At 38.1% G+C, this 21,071-nt stretch overlaps 1 protein-coding gene across 2 annotated transcripts in view; it reads right to left on the reverse strand.

The window, feature by feature from the left end:
- The window catches only part of cntn5 (contactin 5), a 178,861-nt gene that overhangs the window by 69,562 nt on the left and 88,228 nt on the right, over positions 1-21,071 (reverse strand). For both annotated transcript variants that reach the window (XM_023961649.2, XM_023961650.2), the window contains 2 exons: positions 9,464-9,559; positions 3,309-3,512 (listed from right to left, as the gene is read on the reverse strand). In XM_023961649.2, coding sequence (XP_023817417.1) covers positions 3,309-3,512; positions 9,464-9,559 — 300 coding nt within the window. The remainder of the gene's footprint in view (positions 1-3,308; positions 3,513-9,463; positions 9,560-21,071) is intronic.

Consider the following 21,071-nt stretch of genomic DNA (forward strand, 5'->3'; position numbering starts at 1 on the left):
ATTTCATTACGTATGAAGCAGTGCCAGCATAGATGAAGGACCTGAATCCTGCCTCAAAATTACATTGTTTTTTTTAAATAATCCATTGCACAAAAGGTATCAAGATGCTATTTCTCAGCTGTGAAAAAAACACCAGGACACATGGGCCTCAGAAGGTTTAGCCGCTCGCTTTAACACTAATCATGTTTTAGGGCTCTATAATTAATTGTCCACCAAGGCTGTGATGTTTGGTGGCTGATAAATGTGAGTCTTTTTTAATGCAACATTCTTTCAGCTACAAAATGTTACAGGGTTAACTTATGTTCTATTTTTTATTTTTATTTTTTTATTTTTTATTTTTATTGTGTGGGAGTCGTCTCTTTGGCCACTTTATTCCACAGCCCTTCGTTTCTCCTTTCTGAACTGGTACTTAACGGATATGGTGGTGCGTTAAAGACAGCAAGCCCTTAGAAAAGGCCCATCTATCTCAAAGCGATGGATTTTCATGAAAGCATTTTCACCACCATTCTTCCGACATTTTTGAATAGAGGTTTGTTTTAAGTAGGGTTCTGTCTTCAACCATTCATTACCAAAGTGATTTAAAAATTCTTCTGTTAACCAATAAACCCAGCCACATGGCAAGATGGGAAATATTTAGGTTGTAGAAAAAGAAGTCTCACTAATTAGACAACAAAACAAAACGAAAAATCTACATCAGAAAGTTGTTTTTGTCATGCAGGAGCACAAATATCTACTCAATCCTTTTGTTGGAGCTCTATTTTTTATAAAACTTGACTTGTTTTATCATAATTTATATTGTGGCAAACCACATATGCGAAAAATTAATATATTTATCTAAAATATTTTTGGGTTAATTTAATATATGGCACATCTTCTATCTCAAGTGAGTACTTTGTTTATTAAATGCATATTATAAATAAAATAGTAACAAAGTTTGATTTTAAAATAAAATTGTTATCTTTTGAGTTTATGACATCTAAATTTAAATAGAACCACACTTTTTTTATGCAAGTTTATTTATAATGTCTAAAAATTAAAAATTATTTTTAATTAAAAGCCTATTCCTCTGTCATTATTTATTAAACTTAAATGAAGCATCTTTGTGCATTTCAAAATAAACAACATTAATTTTTAAAATAATCTGCAGAGGGATGCAAGCCCATTATGTCCACACTCGGTTTTACAGACTTATCACAGGAAAAGCTTGGTCATTTCGTTTTTTATAAAAGTGTCACAAATGCATTGTTGGAAAGTGTCAAAGGGCTCCAAAAACTATGGGGAGTTTTGTGGATGCCAGATTTTATAGCCAAAAACAGTGTCTGCCTTGCAACTTTGAATTGACCCCTTTATTTAATTTTACTAGAGCTCGCTCAAAAAACACTTTACAGTCGTCCTGTAAATAATTTCCTCTGAAAATGACAAAGATGATGTCTAAGTCTTCAAAAACTGTTCAAATCCACATCCAAACCAGGATTTAAACACTGAATTAATTTTAGTTTAATTAAAACAAAAACGCTGGAATTTTCCAGCTTTAATTTGATTTTTTTTTTTTTTTGCTGCTTCATGCTCTTTTGTTGTTTGTATTAATTGTAATTAATACAAAAACATAACTTGTGTTTGTTTTTGTGAAGTTTATATATCTGTAATTAATTGAAAATGTTAATAATATTGTATTACAGTGGTCCCTCATTTATCGCACAGGTAATGCTCTAAAAATAAATAATGATAGGTGTAATACAGCTTCGTTTTAGGGCAGTAAAACCCCTCACAACACATTTTATACACCTTTTTTTTTAGACAAGTTCAATCAAATACTAAGTCTATTATTATAGAATGAAAACCAGAACTGTCTCACAATCTAAGAATTATGTACATTTGGCAAACTGAACAAACTCTCTATAAGAAAGACACGGACTGATGAATTTGGTTGACAATCAAGACGCAGAACACACTGCTCTGTAAAGAAACAAAAGGAGGGGAAAAAAAGCATACAATTCACACTGAAGAAAATCCAAAAAAGGTGAGCCGCGATATTGCAAAGGAACACTGAACACTACTAATCTGCTACTGATTTAACTGGAAATGTTTTTTTTTTTATTCAAAATATATGCAAACAATCGTAGTAACAGCAATTTGAGTTTTGCAACCAGTCAAAACTGTCAGAAGTTTTTTTTTTTTTTACAATTTTATTTAGGTTAAAAGTTGAAAAACAGCTTAATTGCTTCAAAAAAATAATATGAACTCAATTTATTTTATACCTAAAACTAAAAGAAAAGACACTGACAAAAACAATTTAATCTTGGTCATTTTTCATTCTTAAGATTTGTTTGTTATTTTAGTCACTAAAGAACCATTATAGACCTCAACCATTAAGTTTTTGTTAGTAATTCTTAAATTATACCATTACCTCTCAGGAAAGTCCTTTAAATAAGACAGCAAGTCTTTTCTAATTGGTTTAAAAACCAAAACAATATCAGTGAAAACATCAAAATATTTTACTTTTTTTTAATCAAACGAAAAAATGTTTTTTCTTTTTAATATAAACTTTTTTAACAAACTTTCCTGTGGTTTTACTTAATGGTGTGGGTGGGTCTGGGGGCCCACAGAGTCCCTTTGCCCTGTAACCCATAAACTCTTTAAAACACCCCTGCCAAAATCCAGTTACAATAGCCTTTTTGGAAGCTTTTCAAAAGCCAAATACTTTATAAAATTCAAAAATGTCAAAGGCTGTTAAAAAGCCTTTTTCCATTCTTAGTGTTTTGAGAGACTTTGACAGACGCAGCCCCTCCTCGCATTGTGTGATGGGCATTTCTTTGTGAAGTCAAACATAAAAGCTTGTAGGTGAAACTCACACCTGAACTGCTCTGCAGCACGGCTCCTGAGAGGCAAGTATAAAAGAGCCAAATCCCATCCACAGCAAGGGCCATTGATTCAGTTAATGTTATGCAGGAAAATGATTTCCCTGATGGCCAGTTTCACCACAACACATGGCGAGCAAAGAAGGCTCCTCTTACTAACGTTTAAGCACCGCTCACTGTCTGTTTACAGTGTTCGCTATTTGAGATGCCTTCTGACAACAAGGCTCTGCCCTGGTTCACAGAACAAATCTGACTGGAACTTTTCTTGAATATATTTTTATAAAACCAAACTTTAGAAAAAAAAGAATAAGAGCAATTCTTAGATGTTCAAACCAGTGAGACAAAGCAAACAGTGGAATCGATCTTAAAGGCACGGCCACATAAAGAAGGTCACCTGAGCAGCAAAGACACTATTCTGTAATGTCGTGATTAAACCAACACATTACTCACCGTCAGTTTTTAGGGTCAGAGGAGTTGGTGGACTCAAAACTCTTGCATTTGTCACTGGGTTCTTCACCAGACAGATGTAGCTTCCAACATCAGAGGGCTGCACCTTGGAGATATACAGGTTCCCTGTGTCCTGGGAGATGAAGCGCCGACTGTCCTCAGCAACAAAGGAGGGAAACTCATTAAACACCCAGCTGTAGATAATCTCTGTAAAAAAAAAAAAAAGACAACATACATGTATTAGAAATATGTGTCCTTTATTTACTGACCTTCTTTTTATGTTCTTTGTCTCTTTGAGCACACAGAAAAGAGTATTTCCACATAAAAAATAACTTTTTTTTAATGTGGAAATACTCTGGAAGTTGATGGCAGCTCGGGCAAAGCATTATTAATAATTACTGAGGCATCCGTGAGGTTTTTCTTTTCTTATCTGAGCTGTGGACAGCTTTTGGGAAGCAAAAAAGAAAAGTCTGTATTGCTTTGCAACGTCAAGAAAAATGATGCTGAAGCTCATAATGAACAAACAGCAACAATTAAAGCGGGCCTTGTTGAGCTGTTGTTTGCTGTGGGCTTATTTTAATTAACAGGTGATATCATCTGCAGATAAAACAGGCGTCCAGTGTAATGGACTCGTTCCAGAAAACTTGTTTGTGTACAAATGTGTGTATGCATGTGTTAGCAGCATTAGATCCCGGCTGCAGGTTTTTCTGTCTATTATGCAAACAATGGCAAAGCTGCTAGGCTTTAAATATTATCAAGGTAATTGCATCAAGGGCAAACTTGCTGTAATTTCTCTAAGAACGATAGTTTATTTTAATTTTTAGACTTACAAGATTAAGACTGAATGCATATAATAATCTTGGTTTTACCAGAGGTTTGCAATGATAGGTTATGTTGGGTTACATTTACACGAGTTGTTGGGATTTTTTATTCCATTTCTCTCTTTCATTTTTTAATCATGTACAGCCCACTAATTGAGGTTAAATTCTATTTTTCTTTAGAATTAAAAGGATTTTTAACCCTTTGATGAAATCCACAAAAAAATTGCACATAATATAATGTTTAATGAGATATCAATTATGATATTCTTGGTGATTTGGTATTTTTTCTCACAACAATGTTAGTTTCAAATTCAGAAATATTGACATACGTGAAGGAAGCCTTTTATTTAGCCACCGTCTCAAATTTGATCATTTTCAACATGGTGCAACAGTTATTTAAAGAATCAGTAAATCATCAATAAATTTCACATTATTTTAATGAAACAAGTAGTCATTTTTATAAATGAATAACAAAAGATCAGTTATTCTTAGTGTGATAGTTTCCCCAACTCACTGACATGGACATTCACATGCACTTGGTCAGGGGGGCTGCCCTACTGCTGGTTGGATAGGCTGACACATTTAACCTCATACACTAAAACATTTTAGCCATTACCCTGTAAACATAGATATTACAGATACACAAGCACACACACAGTTATTTGGATTCATTCTTTATGGTTTTTGATGTTTGGTTATTGTTACTTGTTTGATTTGTTGTTTTTCTCTTTACTCTTTCAGTTCTCCTTCCGTCGGTTAAAGGACAAGAATTGTTTTGGCAGGCCTCTATGGTGCCCGACCCAAATGAGCCGGATTGAAGCAGCCACACCTTATAAAAAGCCCATCTCGTTGTATCAGACACATGGAGAAGTTATGCTTGTTAAAAGCCTGTTTATCTGTGGAATTTTGTATTAATATTAAAGCTCAATTCTCTTGTTTTCCCCCTTATTCACCATTGTTATATTGTTTAAGTCACTGGATATTTATATTTTTTGTTAAACCTAAAGAGAAAAGATATTGTTATGGGTTTGTCCCTTGGTCCTCACTTTGGAGTGGAGTGTGACACCATAAAGTTTGGAAAATTGGCACAACTTTGTTTTGTGTTTTTGAGATTTCAGCAGCCATTTTGAAATAAGCAGGAAAAAGCTCCTCTACTGCCCCTAGTGGAATAATGATGGAATGCAGGGCATAAAACATGGACAGAGTTATAAACAATAGGGCGGTTTGGATTATGATAATGAGATAGGGGTTTCAGAAATGCATCTATAAAATATATAGTCTACCAAACTGAGCAGCTTTTACTTGTTAGTAGATTGTTTCAAATGGTTGATTTAAATGTTCATAATGTGCGATTTATTGTAGACCTTTTACCACAATTGTAGCTTACCTATCTATGCGGGAGATCAATCACATAAGTTTGACCATCCTTGGTTAAGGTACCAGATGGATTTTTTACCCATTGGAAAAAAATTGTAATGTATTAGCAAAAAAACAAAGTATCAAATCTTGCAAGGACAAGCCACTAAGATTTTTATTTTTTACAATTTTCTGAAGTTCATAGTTTAGAAAAGAGCCTTTTAAAAAATATTTATGCACTTGAAAGGCACATTATTGAGACAAAATGTGGTGCTGTGACTAAGGCTCCTTAAAGAACGTTCAGGTGCTGAACTTTACTAACGTACTCGATGTGATTTGAAAACGAAGCAAAACTGATCTGCCTTAGAATAATGTGACCTTGACCACTTTTAAAACTCTTACATTTTTTTAAAAACATTATAAACCCTATAGTTGTATGCATATGATATAACTAATAGCAATTACATAAAAAAGATGCGCATGACTTAAAAAGAAGTTTATTATCATTGTCCTAGAATGCTGAAGAATTTTCTTTCTCTTTTTTTAATACTATATTGATCCACTTGGTCAACATAATGCGATGGAACATAAGGGTCTTACACTATGTCATTATGACTGAAACACCTGTCAATTACAGCTTGAAGGAGCAAGGCTGCAGCAAACTGCAAATGTCAGAAAATCAATAGTTTCATCATGCTGATACAACTGCATAACATCATCTCCAATGTCAATTACAGCTCTGCCATTCAAATGAGAAAAAGTGGAGAAATAGACCGTGAACATTTTTGCCTATAGTGTAAAAAAGGGAAAAAGTAAAAAAATAAATAAAAAAAACAGCTTTACTTTTGCTACATGCAGCACATTCAGTCTTAAATGTTCTTGAACGACAAAAGAACTGACAAAACCTGTCAAAATGCAAAATAGAATTATTCACTCATCCTGCAAAATTAATATGAACAAAAAAATTAGAGTTAACAGTAATGATCTAATGCAGGTCGATCATGATCGATCGGTCGATCGCAAAGGACATGTGGGTCGATCGCGGGCCATCAAAGAGATAACGGGTGGTAGACAAAATTGTTGGTACCCCTCAGTTAAAGAAAGAAAGTCCACAATGCTCACTGAAATTATTTGAAACGTTCAAAAATAACAATAAATTAAAATGTATTGAAAATTAAATAATCAAAATCAGCCATTACTTTTGAGTTGTTGATTAACAAAATTATTTAAAAAAAACAAACTAATGAAATAGGGCTGGACAAAAATGATGGTACCCATAACTTAATATCTTGTTGCACAACCTTTTGAGGCAATCACTGCAATTAAACGGTTTCTGTATTTGTCAATGAGCCTTCTGCACCTGTCCACAGGTATTTTGGCCCACTCCTCATGAGCAAACTGCTCCAGTTGTCTCAGGTTTGATGGGTGTCTTCTACAAATGGCATGTTTCAGCTCCTTCCACAGATGTTCAATGGGATTCAGATCTGGGCTCATAGAAGGCCACTTAAGTATAGTCCAACGCTTTTCTCTTAGCCATTCTTGGCGGTTTTTGGCTGTGTGTTTTGGATCGTTGTCCTGTTGGAAGACCCATGACCTGCGACTGAGACCAAGCTTTCTGACACTAGGCAGCACATTTATATCCAGAATGCCTTGATAATCTTGAGATTTCCCTGTGCCAGATGCAGCAAAGCAGCCCCAAAACAGAACTGAGCCTCCTCCATGTTTCACAGTTGGGACAGTGTTCTTTTCCTTGTGTGCTTCATTTTTGAGTCTACAAACATAGAGCTGATGTGCCTTACCAAAAAGCTACAGTTTCGTCTCATCTGTCCAAAGGACATTTTCCCAGAAGCTTTGTGGCTTGTCAACATGCATTTTTGCAAATTCCAGTCTTTTTTATGATTTCCTTTCCTGAACATTGGTGTCCTCCTTGGTCGTCTCCCATGAAGTCCACTCTGGCTCGAACAACGACAAATGGTGCAATCTGACACTGATGTACCTTGATCTAGGAGTTCACCTTTAACGTCTTTGGAGGTTGTTCTGGGCTCTTTGGATACAGTTCTAACCATCCGTCTCCTCAATTTGTCATCAATTTTCCTCTTCAGGCCACGTCCAGGGAGGTTGGCTACTGTTCCGTGGGTCTTAAACTTCTGAATAATATGTGCCACTGTTGTCACAGGAACTTCCAGCTGCTTAGAGATGGTTTTATAGCCTTTACCTTTATGATGTTTGTATATAATTGTGTTTTTTATGTCCTGGGATAATTCTCTCCTTGGCTTTCTGTTGTCCATGTTCAGTGTGGTTCACACCTTTTCCCCAAACAGCAACGTGACTATTTGTCTCCATTTAAATAGGCAGACTGACTGATTATGGGTTTGAAAAACAGCTGTGATGTAAATTAAAGGACATACCTGAGTTCATCATGGCCCCCTGGGCAATTAGTTCTCAGTCTTTTATGGAGGTACCATCACTTTTGTCCAGCCCTATTTCATTAATTTATTTTTTTAAATAATTCTGTTAATCAAAAACTCAAAGGTAATGGCTAATATTGATTATTTCATTTTCAATAAATTTTAATTTATTGTTACTTTTGAACGTCTCAAGTAATTTCAGTGAGCATTGTGGACTTTGTCTCTTTAACTGAGGGGTACCAACAATTTTATCCACCACTGTATATATATATAAATATAAAAAGGTTTGAAACAACTCAAAATATGTCAAATTCTAGGTTCTTCATAGTAGCCACCTTTTGCTTTGATTTCTGCTTTGCACACTCTTGATATTATGACAAGAAAAAAGCAGCTACAGAAAAACGAGTGGCCATCATTACTTTAAGAAATTAAGGTCAGTCAGTCTGTGAAAAATTGGAAGTGCAGTCGCAAAAACCATCAAGCGCTACAAATAAAACTGGCTCACATGCAGACTGCACCAGGAAAGGAAGACCAAGAGTCACCTCTGCTGCAGAGGATAAGTTCATCCGAGTCACCAGCCTCAGAAATCGCAGGTTAACAGCAGCTCAGATTAGAGAGCAGGTCAATGACACACAGAGTTCTAGCAGCAGACACATCTCTACAACAACTGTTTAAAGGAGACTGTGTGAATTAGGCCTTCACGGTAGAATATCTGCTAGCAAACCACTGCTAAAGAAAGGCAACAAGCAGAAGAGACTTGTTTGGGCTACAGAACACAAGAAATGGACATTAGACCAGGGAAAATTTGTTCTTTGGTCTGATGAGTTCAAACTGGAGATTTTTGGTTCCAACCACCATGTCTTTGTGCTACGCAGAAAAGGTGAACGGATGGACTCTACAAGCCTGGTTCCCACCGTGAAGCATGGGGGAGGAGGTGTGATGGTGTGGGGGTGCTTTGCTGGTGACCCTGTCGGGGATTTATTCCAAATTGAAGGCATACTGAACCAGTATGGCGACCACAGCATCTTGCAGCGGCATGCTATCCCATCCGGTTTGCGTTTAGTTGGACCATCATTTATTTTTCAACAGGACAATGACCCCAAACACACCTCCAGGCTGTGTAAGGGCTATTTGACCAAGAAGGAGAGTGGAAGGAGAGGCCCGATGACTTGGCCTCCACAGTCACCAAGCCTGAACCCAATCAAAATGGCTTTTGGGTGAGCTGGACCGCAGAGTGAAGGCAAAAGGGCCCAGAAGTGCTAAGCATCTATGGGAACTCCTTCAAGACTGTTGGAAGACCATTTCAGGTGACTACCACTTGAAGCTCTTCAAGAGAATGCCAAGAGTGTGCAAAGCAGTGATCAAATCAAAAGGTGGCTACTTTGAAGAACCTACAATATGACATATTTTCAGTTGTTTCACACTTTTTTGTTATGTATATAATTCCACATATGTTAGTTCATAGTTATGATTCCGAAAGTAACTTGCATTCCACAGAGCTGTGGGCAACTGTGATCTAATGGAATACCTGAAAGAAAAGGCGGCTTTTTTTCCGTGGCTTCGGAGTTCTTACCTGGAGAATGGGGAGGAGGGCTGCACATGAGCACCACACCTTGGCCTTCTCGCACAGACACAGCTCCCCTGCTCTTTGTACTGAAAGCACCCAGATCTAAAACAACATAGAAAGACATTGTACTTAGCAAACCTGCACATTTAACATTACGAATCTCAAGGTTCATTCCTCCATGCATCATAGTCACTGCTGGTTTTCATCCTAGAATGTTAGTTTTTACAAAAAAATAAATAAATAAATAAAATAAAAAAGTTTCTTATTTATTAATAATTAAACAGCTGTTTAGTGCTCATGAGTTAACTAAACAGATAAAAATATCTTTATGTACTGCTGAATCAAAGCGCCAAAGTGGCAGTGGGTTGATCACCCAGCAGGGGTCTTTATATCGACATAGTTTTGGTTCAATTACTTGAGAAATGCAGCATTTTAAATGATGGTGTAGCTGTTGGCCAATCATTTTCCAACCACTTACGCACTTATGCACTTCAAAGGACTTTTGCATAAATAGGCAAAAAAACAAAGATGCAACAACAACAAAAAAAACGAAGGTTAATATGAAACATTAAAAAAATCCTGAAGCTACAGTCAGAGGAGATCATGCTGAAAAAAAAAAGAACAGAGAAAAATACATATTTCATATTCCACCGCCCCGCAAAACGGCTGTTTCAGTTGGCAGCACCCCACTGTGAATGTGTGTTACTGCAGATACTCCCTTCAGCTTCTTCTTTTGGTAAACAAGAGTCGTTCTAGGCAGGGTGCCTCATTTATTACATATTAAATGTGCTTTCCCATAAAACCGCTATAGCATGATAACAGTTCAGACAGCAGAACAGAATCCAGTTTGGTTGGCTCATTAAAGCAGCCGGTAAAGGTGATATCTTTACAGAGAAACATTTGTCGGAATCGGAAAATCCTGGATTTGAGGTGGAAGCAGCAAAGCTTCCTAAAAGATGCCTTTAAATTCTACATCCGGCAGATGGAATATAGGAGGGAAATTTTAGCAAAGTAGGTGTTCAACAATCAGAAACTGAAACTTAAGTAGGGTGCACTTTGATGAGCTAAAATGAGAAGTGTTTTTATTCACAGTCCTCACAGCCAATTGTTGCCTTTTTGTGAAGGGGGAAGGGGGGCTCAAAATAACTGAATGCAAATCACATCTATCTTGCAGTCAAAAGTAATGACTTCTTCCTAATGTAAAATAGCGTGATGACTTAACATTTTTCAATAAATGTAAAACAAAAAAGAAATTAAATGTAAAGTCCACAACATCAACAATTTTTTTTTTTAAATTTCGATGTTTGTTAGACTCTTTGATGACAGAAAAAAATTGCAATATCACTTTTTTTTGATAGTTTCATATTTGATACGTTGGCCGATCTGTTAAGATATTGCTCACAACAGTGTTAGTGTAATGCCGCGTTCACACCAGGCTCGGAAATGAGGTTAGCGACTGCTTCCAATGGAAACTCTTGGGTTTACGAGTCACTATGAAAGTCTTAAGACTGTTTTCAGGCTCTACATACAAAACTGAACATGCGCTGAGAGTTAAACCACTTTTGACCAATCAGGAACTCGGATTTAGTAGTGACATATGGGTAGCATCCTTTTCATTACATGGAAGAGCAAACCATTTCAAAATGGATCATGCAGGAGAAATTAATAATTGTGGTTTGTACTCGTCCAGAATTAAATGACAGCAAGTCTTTTAGTGAAATAAAAAACCTGAAGCAAACTTCCAGAGATTTGTATCGCTTTGAAATTTTGCACCAAACCTCTTGCAACTGTGAGTAAATATATCGAGTGGCAAAAGACCTGTGTGAAGAACATAAAGTTAAAAAACCTACGTTCAGCGCATTCTTGAATGTGCCACACATGCCCAGTGTGTATGTAGCATCTGATGCCAAAACATTGGCACCTTATTTACTGTTTAAAATTTGACAGTGTACCTGTATTATGAAGAAATAATTATTTAGAAAATTTAAGTATTTTAACACAGTTATCATTATAAACAAAGAATAACAATAGATGAGTTATTCTAACCAAAAAAGATTTGAAAACTAGCAAAACGTTTCCCGCCAAAGGTGTTTTTGAAATTTCGTAGATGCAGCCATTTAATTTTCTTTCTACTGCCCCTAGTGGAATGATGATGAACTACATAGCAGGAAGCAGGGACCAATTTGAATTTTTAAAGGTTTTTGTGGAAAGTTTGGATCATGCTAATGTGATAGAGATATCAATAATTGTGTGTATAAAATATGAAAATGGCAACTAGGTTTAAGTTATTAAATGTACAGAAAGCATCAAGGAAGAGTAGAAAAATGAGGAAAAATGCTTATTCCATCCATCATCGGTGTTAAGCAAATGACATTTCAGAGTGGGACATGCAGCTGCAGATCTTTCAAGTCAAACCAACTCTTTAATTTTATTAACAACAGTACTGCTCAGATTGGCTTGATACCTGAGCCTAAGTCGGCCTCACGTCTGAAGAGAGTGAAGAACTCTTTGGGGAAAAAGATCAGAGGCCCTCCTTTCTGCCTGCTGCCTTCAAAGTCACGGCTGAAAAGCAGCCCTAGTCTGTGAATTTCAAAACAAAAAAGAGGGGAAAAAGCATCCTACTGAAACATCTCTGGAACAGAGTACATGGCCAGTAGATATAATGCAGGGAGCCTCCACTCAACTTTTCTTTGTGAGTGCTTGTTCTTTCCGTGAATGAATCTTCAGTGTACAGGTTCACAAGTTGGACACAACAAACCTGGAAACTGGATGTTACTGCTGTGTATGCGTTTGAGGTGTAACGATTTATATCATAATTAGTGCTTGACAATAAGATTCATAGTGGATATTGGTTCATTCTTTCTTTTTTTTTTTTTAACTTGTCCTATCCAACAGCTGAGCAGACAGATGAGAGCTGAAAGCCTCTTGTGTTGGACATATTTTACTTTAACAACAGGGGTTATGAAACATTTGATACACTAGGTGTATATTTAAATAAACCCCTTTTGTAATTTAGGCTATACTTTATTCATCCTACTCATATCTGTAACAGGTTTTGTTGGAACAGATGGAAAAGGAAAGAAGGGAACACGAGCAAAGGTTGCCGGGGGGGGGGGGGGGGGGGGGTAAAGAGGAGGGGGTAGAACCATGAAGCAGCATAAGGGAACAAGTTGCTGGATGTTTACAATCATTACAGTCAGGTCTATAAGAGGGGGAGCTGGTTTAGCTCGTGCTGGTTTGCGGCGCCTTCCGTCCGTGAAACCAGGGTTCGACTCCGGGCTGCTCCCTGTTCCCTTCTCCACCTCTGTGCCCGTTCCAAGCCCGGTTTGAGAAGGTTGCGTCAGGAAGGGCATCCGGCGTAAAACATTGCCAAATTTACCATGCGACTTGTTCGCTGTGGCGACCCCTGATGGGAGAAGCCGAAAGTGGAAGAAGACAGTCAGGTCTATAAGTAATATAGACCTTTCCCCCCCCAAATGCCGCAAACATACTTGTGGGTTCCAAAAAAGCCCACATACAAAACATGTCAACATGTTCACATCACAATACGACTCATGTTCACACAGGCATACCTATGCATTCGGACCAACACGTGAAATATTTCATTTAATCACTCAAACTGTGCAAAGCTGAAATAGCACCTGTGCTTGAGTGGGTCCCCACGTTCCTCTAAAGTGGGTGATGGAATGTAAAAAGAAGGAGGGAGAGTACCACGCCATCCCCACATCGACACCCCCGCTATGGCAGTAGCGGCAGCCAGGACCCCGCCAATACCCGCACGGCAGCAGGATATTGGTTCTTTCTGAACGAGCTGATTCACTGATGTTAAATCGATACAGGACATCTTGAGCCAAAACTTCAACCAGTGTGACTTAGAGAAAAATCCCTGAGGACTGCACAGTACAGGTAAAGTTTTTCAGATTTGTTGTGTTTAATCAAGTGTAAATTTAACATGTGTACACATATTTATTTATATTTAAATTTTTTCTAGAATCGACATTTCACAAAAAGGCATAAAAAGGAAGGAATTAAATATGTGTCCAAACAAACCAGTTAACAAGGATGAATGTCAAGTCCACTGACATTTATTTTCATAAAGTTCAGCTTGTTTTATCACATCAAATTAATACAAACAGAATATTAGAACATTCTAGCACACTGTATGGTCACATGTCTTTGCAAAATTCAAAGTGTTTCCACACATTGAACTGTAATGATAGATTGATCATTGTTTGCTACCATCACATGTGTGTTGTCTGCTTGTTTGTTTTTACATTATAGTAAAATAAACCTACCATGTGTCAATCCAAATAGTATTTCCCGATATCAATATAATCAATTTATTTCATTTGCAGGACTGCTTGTGGTACCTAGAATTTGTAAAAGTACAGTTGGAGGTAGAGCCTTTAGTCATCAAGCCCCTGTTTTATGGAATAAGCTCCCAGCTCATGTAAGAGAGGCTGATACAGGTTCTGCTTTCAAAGTTAGACTGAAACATTCCTTAATTGGACAGGCTTACTGTCAGAATAGCTAGTATTCAGAAATTATTTACCTTACTGTTAATTAACTGCTGGGGTAGCTATGGTGCACTGGGGTTCTGTCCTCTTTTCTCATCTACTTCTACCCACCTTCTATCCTCTATACTTGTTCATTACTTATCATTTAGTTCTCCATGCCTCTGTTTGGTGCAGTGCGATTCATGCCTTTCAGTGGGAGTTCTTCCAGACTCCAGTTGGCTCATCCGTGCACCTGACCGTATCCCTCGTCTCTGGCTCGCCTCTACTACTGCTTCTACACCTGGCTGGAGATCCTGTCTCTGGCTCGTCTCACGCCCCCAGCTGTCCCCCGACTTCATCTGAATGAAGATCATTTGCTGGACTTTAAACATGTGGTTGTAGGGTTACATGAGCTAATTCTCTCTAAGAGTAATGGTACATCGGCTGTCCGTCCTGGGGGAGGATTCCTCCTTCATTCGGACACCCCTGAGGTTTCTTCGTTTTTTCCGGATTTCGTTTTTTCGGAGTTTTTCCTTACCACGAAGGGGGGTTTAAGGGCAGGGATGCCAGTTTAGTCTGTTTAGTTAAAGTTTTAGTATTATCCTATTGAATTCTATGCATTTATGATCCTTTTTCATTGTATGTCTACCTTACAATTACTGATACAAAGCCCACTAAGACCGCTGTTGTTGCAAATTTGGGCTAGATATAAATTAAAATTGAATTGAATTGAACTGGTAGCCGGGGTCCCCCAGCCACCCACACGGGATAGCAGATGGAGGAAATCTGCCCACCGGGCGAACCACTTCAGCTACCACAGGAGCAGGGCCGACGGAACTGCCACAGGGGCCCCCCAATGCCAGAGATCAGGGGGTTACAGGAGCATGGAGAATGCAACCGTCCCCACCGCACCATTAAACATAAATCTGTAAAGTTATCGCTCAGAGTTTAGTAAGTTCAGTTTAGAATCTTTCTATTGAATTGTGTGTGTTTATGATCCTTTTGATTTTATGTTTTAATTCAATTTCAATTCAATTTTATTTGTACAGCCCAAAATCACAACAACAGTCGTCTCGATGTTTTACCCTACATCAATCTGCACAAAGCCCATCGAGATGAGTGTTGTTGTGATTTGGAGCTTTACAAATAAAATTGAATCGAATTGAATTGAATTTCATTTTAAAACAACTTTATAATGGAAAAGATCAAGGATCTGCAACCTGAAGCTCCAGAGCCACATGTGGCTATTTGAACCCTTCCATACTGGCTCTGTGGCTGAAGAAAACTGAATTATGTAGCTCTAATTTTAACATTTAAATTAAAATACTTAGTTAGCCTTGATCTAATTTAGATTCAGATGGTTTATACATTTACAGCTGAGGTGCTCCTAGAACAGTAAGGAAAATTGTTAGGTTTTTACACCCCTGCTGACTTTACACTAAATCAGGAGGCCTTGTGCTTGAACATTTCTCCAGAATGCACAGATCCAGTTTGATCTTCTCTGATTGCTGTTTTTAAGTTATAAGTTTAATGCACAGATGGGACTTGAGAAAATTATTTTTGTAATCCTGTAAGGACGTGTCACACAGCCACTACGAACATTTTCTGCATATTGCATGGATTAAAATTGGTAATATGTAGATATACGAGGAAAATGTGACAAAAGTTGTGTCTTTATGTGAAATTTTCGCAGATGTTACACGTGGTTAAAACCACGGAAGAAGTACGAACAAACCACGCAAAGAACACGTAAATCAACGTTAAATGTAAACAGTGCAAAAATATTGTGCTGTTTACATGTTTATACATTCATGATTCATGCACCAATTACGTAATTTAAACCGGATATGTGCGACATACACGTAATATAAAACGTATACATTAGTGGTTCATGGATGAAAAGTCTGTTAGACATGCACGGAGCGTGGAAAGCCACAAATTTGCTACAAACTACTTAAAATACGCGTAAACTGCGTAATTCTCTACTGGCCAAATATTTTTGACAGCTTAAAACCGAATTCGCGTAAAAACCGATTCTCCGAAACCCTCAACAGACATCTGCGTAGAAAATGCACAAACTGTATGTAAGGGCTGTGTGACACGGCCTTCAGATAATTGTTTAGTGAATAAACCAATAATGTCAAGTAAGCAGGGAAAAGAAGGGCGGCCCACCAAAGTAGCCCTAAAACTGGGGTGCTCAGTATGTCAGTACTCTCATCAACAATTAAAAACCGCAACGTTTCATTGTTCATTCCACCAGTTTTCCAACAGCAAATTGTGTATTTTTTTAAAATAAAGTTGAGTTTACTGAGTGTAAACTATTTAGCATGTTCTGCTGGAATTTATAGCAGTCCGTATTTGTAACTGGGGCAATTATACCGCTGCCCTCTATTCATTTAGATATATGGCACCACACAAGTCAAATAGGTTGCCCAATTTGTTTTAAGCCAAAAGGCCATGCAATTACAGCTTTAAAATATTCAGCTGCATCGTAATGTTATGTATCTGAGGCAGGTAAAGCAATCAACAACTGTGCTGCTGCATGAAAATGTGCAGCGCCGACATAAAAGGAAAGAAAAAGTTGGGCGCCACGCTGAGTGATAAATGTCCACCATTTGAAACGTGGAAATGCGGAGGGAAGGTTCTGCATTCAAATGTGTGCTGGCGCGGACTTTTCTTTGTTTTTCTGGAAGGGGGGGGGCTGTTGAGGAAAAGTGGACTGTCGCACACAAATGCAGTACAAAAAAGAAAGCCACAGAAAAAGACACATTTTACACAGGGGAATGTACAAAGAACCGCCGTCACATAGTTTTTTCTGGTCTAGATTCATAGCATGTGACTATGTTAGTGTTGAGTTATAAGCTCTCAGGTCTAGCTATGCTTATTCAATAATTCATCTTCCACACCTGTTTTGTCCCTTTCGGGGTCATGGGGCTGCTGGAGCCTATGTTGGCCACTCGTGGGCGATGGCAAGGGACATCCCACAAATCACACTCCCAGGAGAAAGCTGGAGAAAAGTCACAGGGGGGGGGTCCCCCATTGGTGTTCTGGTTAAGATCCTCAAGCCGGGAGTCTTTTTGCTGTGAGGCAAAATCTCTAACCACTGCACCACCGTGCAACCCTATGCTACTATGCTTATTAAAGGGATAAACCCCCAAACTGTTGATTCAACTAAAGTCATAGTAGGTGTGTGGTGGAGTAAGTCAGAGTTAATTGGCTTTTGGACATCCAGTGTTTTTTGGTTGTTTCATGTAACGGGGGGTTGACCAATACAAGTGATGTGAGTTTTAGGGTTGTCCAAAGTGCTAGTAGGAAGTAGACAAAAACTATGCCCTGTTTGTCTAATTGCCAAAGAGTGCACACTTATCCCATGAACAAAATTAATGGGTTCATTGAGCAATTCACAGGATGGGGGGGGGGGGGGGGGGGGGGGTAAAATCCTGCTCCGTTTTACGCAACCTGTCGTCTGTGCATCATTAAATATTAAATGTACATAAACATTTTTGCTCTGCAGGTTCATCAAGTGGTATACAACCTTGATAATTGGTGCGGGCCCCCTGCATGCGCTCTATAGGTATACCCATATTTTATCCACAGACAACCCACATCCGTCCATCAGGGCCGTTGTGTATATTATGGCCTGTATTTATTGTCACAGTGTTTTTGGGAGTGAAATTGTTAGTGCAGAATTTGAGTTTTACGTTACCTTGGTTACAGCCTACATTATCTACTGTAAATAAAAGAAACACACTGGACAACATCTTCATGTCTTAGTGTGGAGGGAATTCTACAAGACTATGGCAGATTTTTGAAACATTTATTGTTCGCTTTCAAAAAATAAAAAGACTGAATGTCTTTTTAGTCATTTCTAATAAAGTAACTAAACATGTAGTAATATTCAGGAGAAAATCCACATTTTCCCTACTTGTTTCACTCTTTCTCACACAGAAAAATACTCTTCAGGACACCATTTGTGAAAGAGGTACTCCTCTCAAACACAGCAGAGACCAGGACACACATCTGTCACAGTGCAAGACTTCACACTCCATTTCAAGCGTGTATCACTGGAGCCCAAAAAGGCAGCGCTCGTTATTCCTCCATCCAACAAAACCTGACGGGGAAACAGACAGCTCCAGCAATTTATCAGCCAACCGCCGAACACCCGGACCTGCAGTAAGTCTGCGCTCCTCCTGCAGTCAAACCCACCACTCTTTCAGAAACCATCATGTCACATGAATAAATATGAATGAGCTTCAGGGGAATTGCTCTTTGTTGTCTAATGTAGAAGAGTGTGTGCAAGGCTGTAGCTTGTTCTGAGAAAACAGTAAGACTCAGGATTTTTAGTCCACCGATAAATAGTTATTTGAATCCAATTATTTAAAGTCCGTGTTTTCTTCATTGTGAAATCATTCCGGCTGGACGCTACGGTGGCCCAGAAGGGTCACAACAAAACACATTAACTTTATTCACAACACACTAACTTTACACACAACACATTAACTTTACACACAACACATTAACTTTATACACAACACACTAACTTTACACACAACACACTAACTTTACAAACAACACATTAACTTTACACACAACACATTAACTTAACACACAACACATTAACTCACAACACAACACAATCAATTTTTAAACATGGACAATCCTGGATCGTTTTCTGGTTGGCGGCACAACAGTTTGGACAGATGAGAGTTGAGACTTGCTGCTGACACAACATGGCAGTTGGGCTACACGTTCATCCAGTGGGTGATATACTACCACAGTTCAGCTCAAAATCACAAGACTGCCATGGTTTTTAACTATTTTGTACTAAAACAATTGAAGGAGATTACAGAGGTGAATGGAAGCACTTCCCAAAGGGAGACTCTGAACTTTGCCACTGAAAGTGTGCAGCATCTTTCTCACACATCCATCATCAGCAGGATACTGACTCACCACACTGCCAGAAAATGACCCGTCTGCTCGAAAATCCAATTTTGTGTAAAGATGAGTGAAGGTGATGTGTGACAAGTGGACCTCATATCAGCTGACACATCTGCCTCTCAACCAAGCATGACCACAAACATATCATCTGTTCACCCCAGAGGCGTCTTTTATAATTAATTTTAAAGGTTCTCCAAAGGCGCAGAGTGAGATCATACCAGGTAAATTCATATCTGCAAGCACACACTTCTGCTTCTCAAGTCAAAATTTTTAAACTTTTTTTTTATCACTGAATGCTTAGGGCTTGCCACCAAATGGTTTTTGGTGGCAATAATCGTAAAAATACTTTGGAAATGAGCTTAAAAGAGGGAAACTGTGTGCCTTGACATTTTTCAACCTGCAGAAATATAAATAATTACATCATTATCTGATGTGGATATGGCCTCTGTGAGTCAACCATCCACAATTTAAAAAAGAGAGAGCGTTAACTGGGACATTTTTAATCAGACTGACGGTTCATTCTCATTTAATTAAGTTCAATTCTGCCAAGTTTAGTTCAGTACAATTGAATCTGTCAAAACTCCTTTCCGTTCATACCTGGAATATTTGATTTAATTTAGTTTTGAGTCCAATTATAGTCACATTCCTAAATTAAATGCAACAAATGCAGTTAATTTAGATGTATTCATTCTAAACAGAAGAGGCCAGTTCACATAGATTTATTTCAATCAATGAAATTCCCCTTTATTCAGTTCAAATCCGAATCAGAATCCTTTTATTGTCATTGTACATGGTAATACAATTGTAGCCGCCTTGGAGTGGTGAAGATAGAATAAAATAAAAATACTGTAACTCACATCTCTAATCAAAAATGTACATAAACAATTACATATACGTATGAACCAAATAGAATGAAATGAGTTGAGTGGGACGTTAAATGGGACGTTTGTCAAGTTGACCACGAAGCTCTCGTGGCTTTTTATTGTTTGTTTTTCCTTTGGCTCCTCCCTTTAGGATCTGCTACACTATTAACCACAAATGGAGAGCCTGTGTCTTAGCATCAGTTTTTAAAAGCGGAATAACTGATTACCTGGATTTGGGACCAGCGCATGAAAACACAGAGGAGTTCCCCATGTGGTTACAATAACTCACAGCACTGACATAATTTATTTACCAGGATCAGATGAGTTCTGGTGGGTCTGAGACCGTGTTTCCATACACCTTGAATAAATGAAGTACATCAGGGGTGTCAAACTCATTTCCACCGAGGGCCACATCAGTATAGCAGCTGTCCTCAAAGGGCCGGATATAACTTATACATGTAACTAAATGTAATGAAACATACATGTAACTACTCCTTAATGTTAAACAACTAATTTATTTACTTATTATAACTTTTGAAAGTGACAATTACAGTTGCGTAGAAAACATATGTTTGCTTGTTACTCTATCATAAATCCTTTTAAATTTGATTCTGTCAGGTTAGGTTATATGGACAGTGTTTAAGTCCTAATGTATAGTTGCCCAATCTGATATTTCAAGGCAGATTCCCCCTATATATATATAAATACACACCAATTTTTATTTTTTATTTTAAGAAATCAAAAACTTTTATGCTCTCGGGGGGCCACATAAAATGACATGGAGGGCCACATTTGGCCCCCGGGCCTTGAGTTTGACATATGTGAAGTACATCATGGGTCGGTCCTTGGGCAATACCCTTTGCGCTACTACCTAACTCTGTAGCCACAAGGGGGCCCAAGTTTGGGTTGCTCTGTGCCGGTCCCCAGCCCGGATAAAACAGAGGTTGTGTCATGAAAGGCGTAAAACTCTCTGCCAAACCATCAATGAAACCTGATTCACTGTGGCAACCCATAATGGGATAAGCCTAAAGGTGAAGAAGATACGACGGAGTTTTAGGGCCACGGTGAGGAAAGAAAATTCTGGCCAACGTGGCGAGATTAAAGTCGTCATGTCGACTTTAATCTCGACATGACGAGAAAAAACTCGACACAAAGTTTCGAGAAAAAACTTGTCTTGTCGAGATAAAAGTCGAAATAAAGTTTCGAGATTAAAGTCGCAATGTTGAGCGAGAAAGAAAAAAACTCGTAAATTTACGAGATTATTGTGGAAGTGAGCATACAGAGCAGCACGTGAAAGCCGTGCAGAAGCAGAGCAGA

The sequence above is a fragment of the Oryzias latipes genome, chromosome 13, assembly GCF_053564925.1.
Source record: "Oryzias latipes strain Hd-rR chromosome 13, Olatipes_Hd-rR_3.1".
Classification (NCBI taxonomy): domain Eukaryota; kingdom Metazoa; phylum Chordata; class Actinopteri; order Beloniformes; family Adrianichthyidae; genus Oryzias; species Oryzias latipes.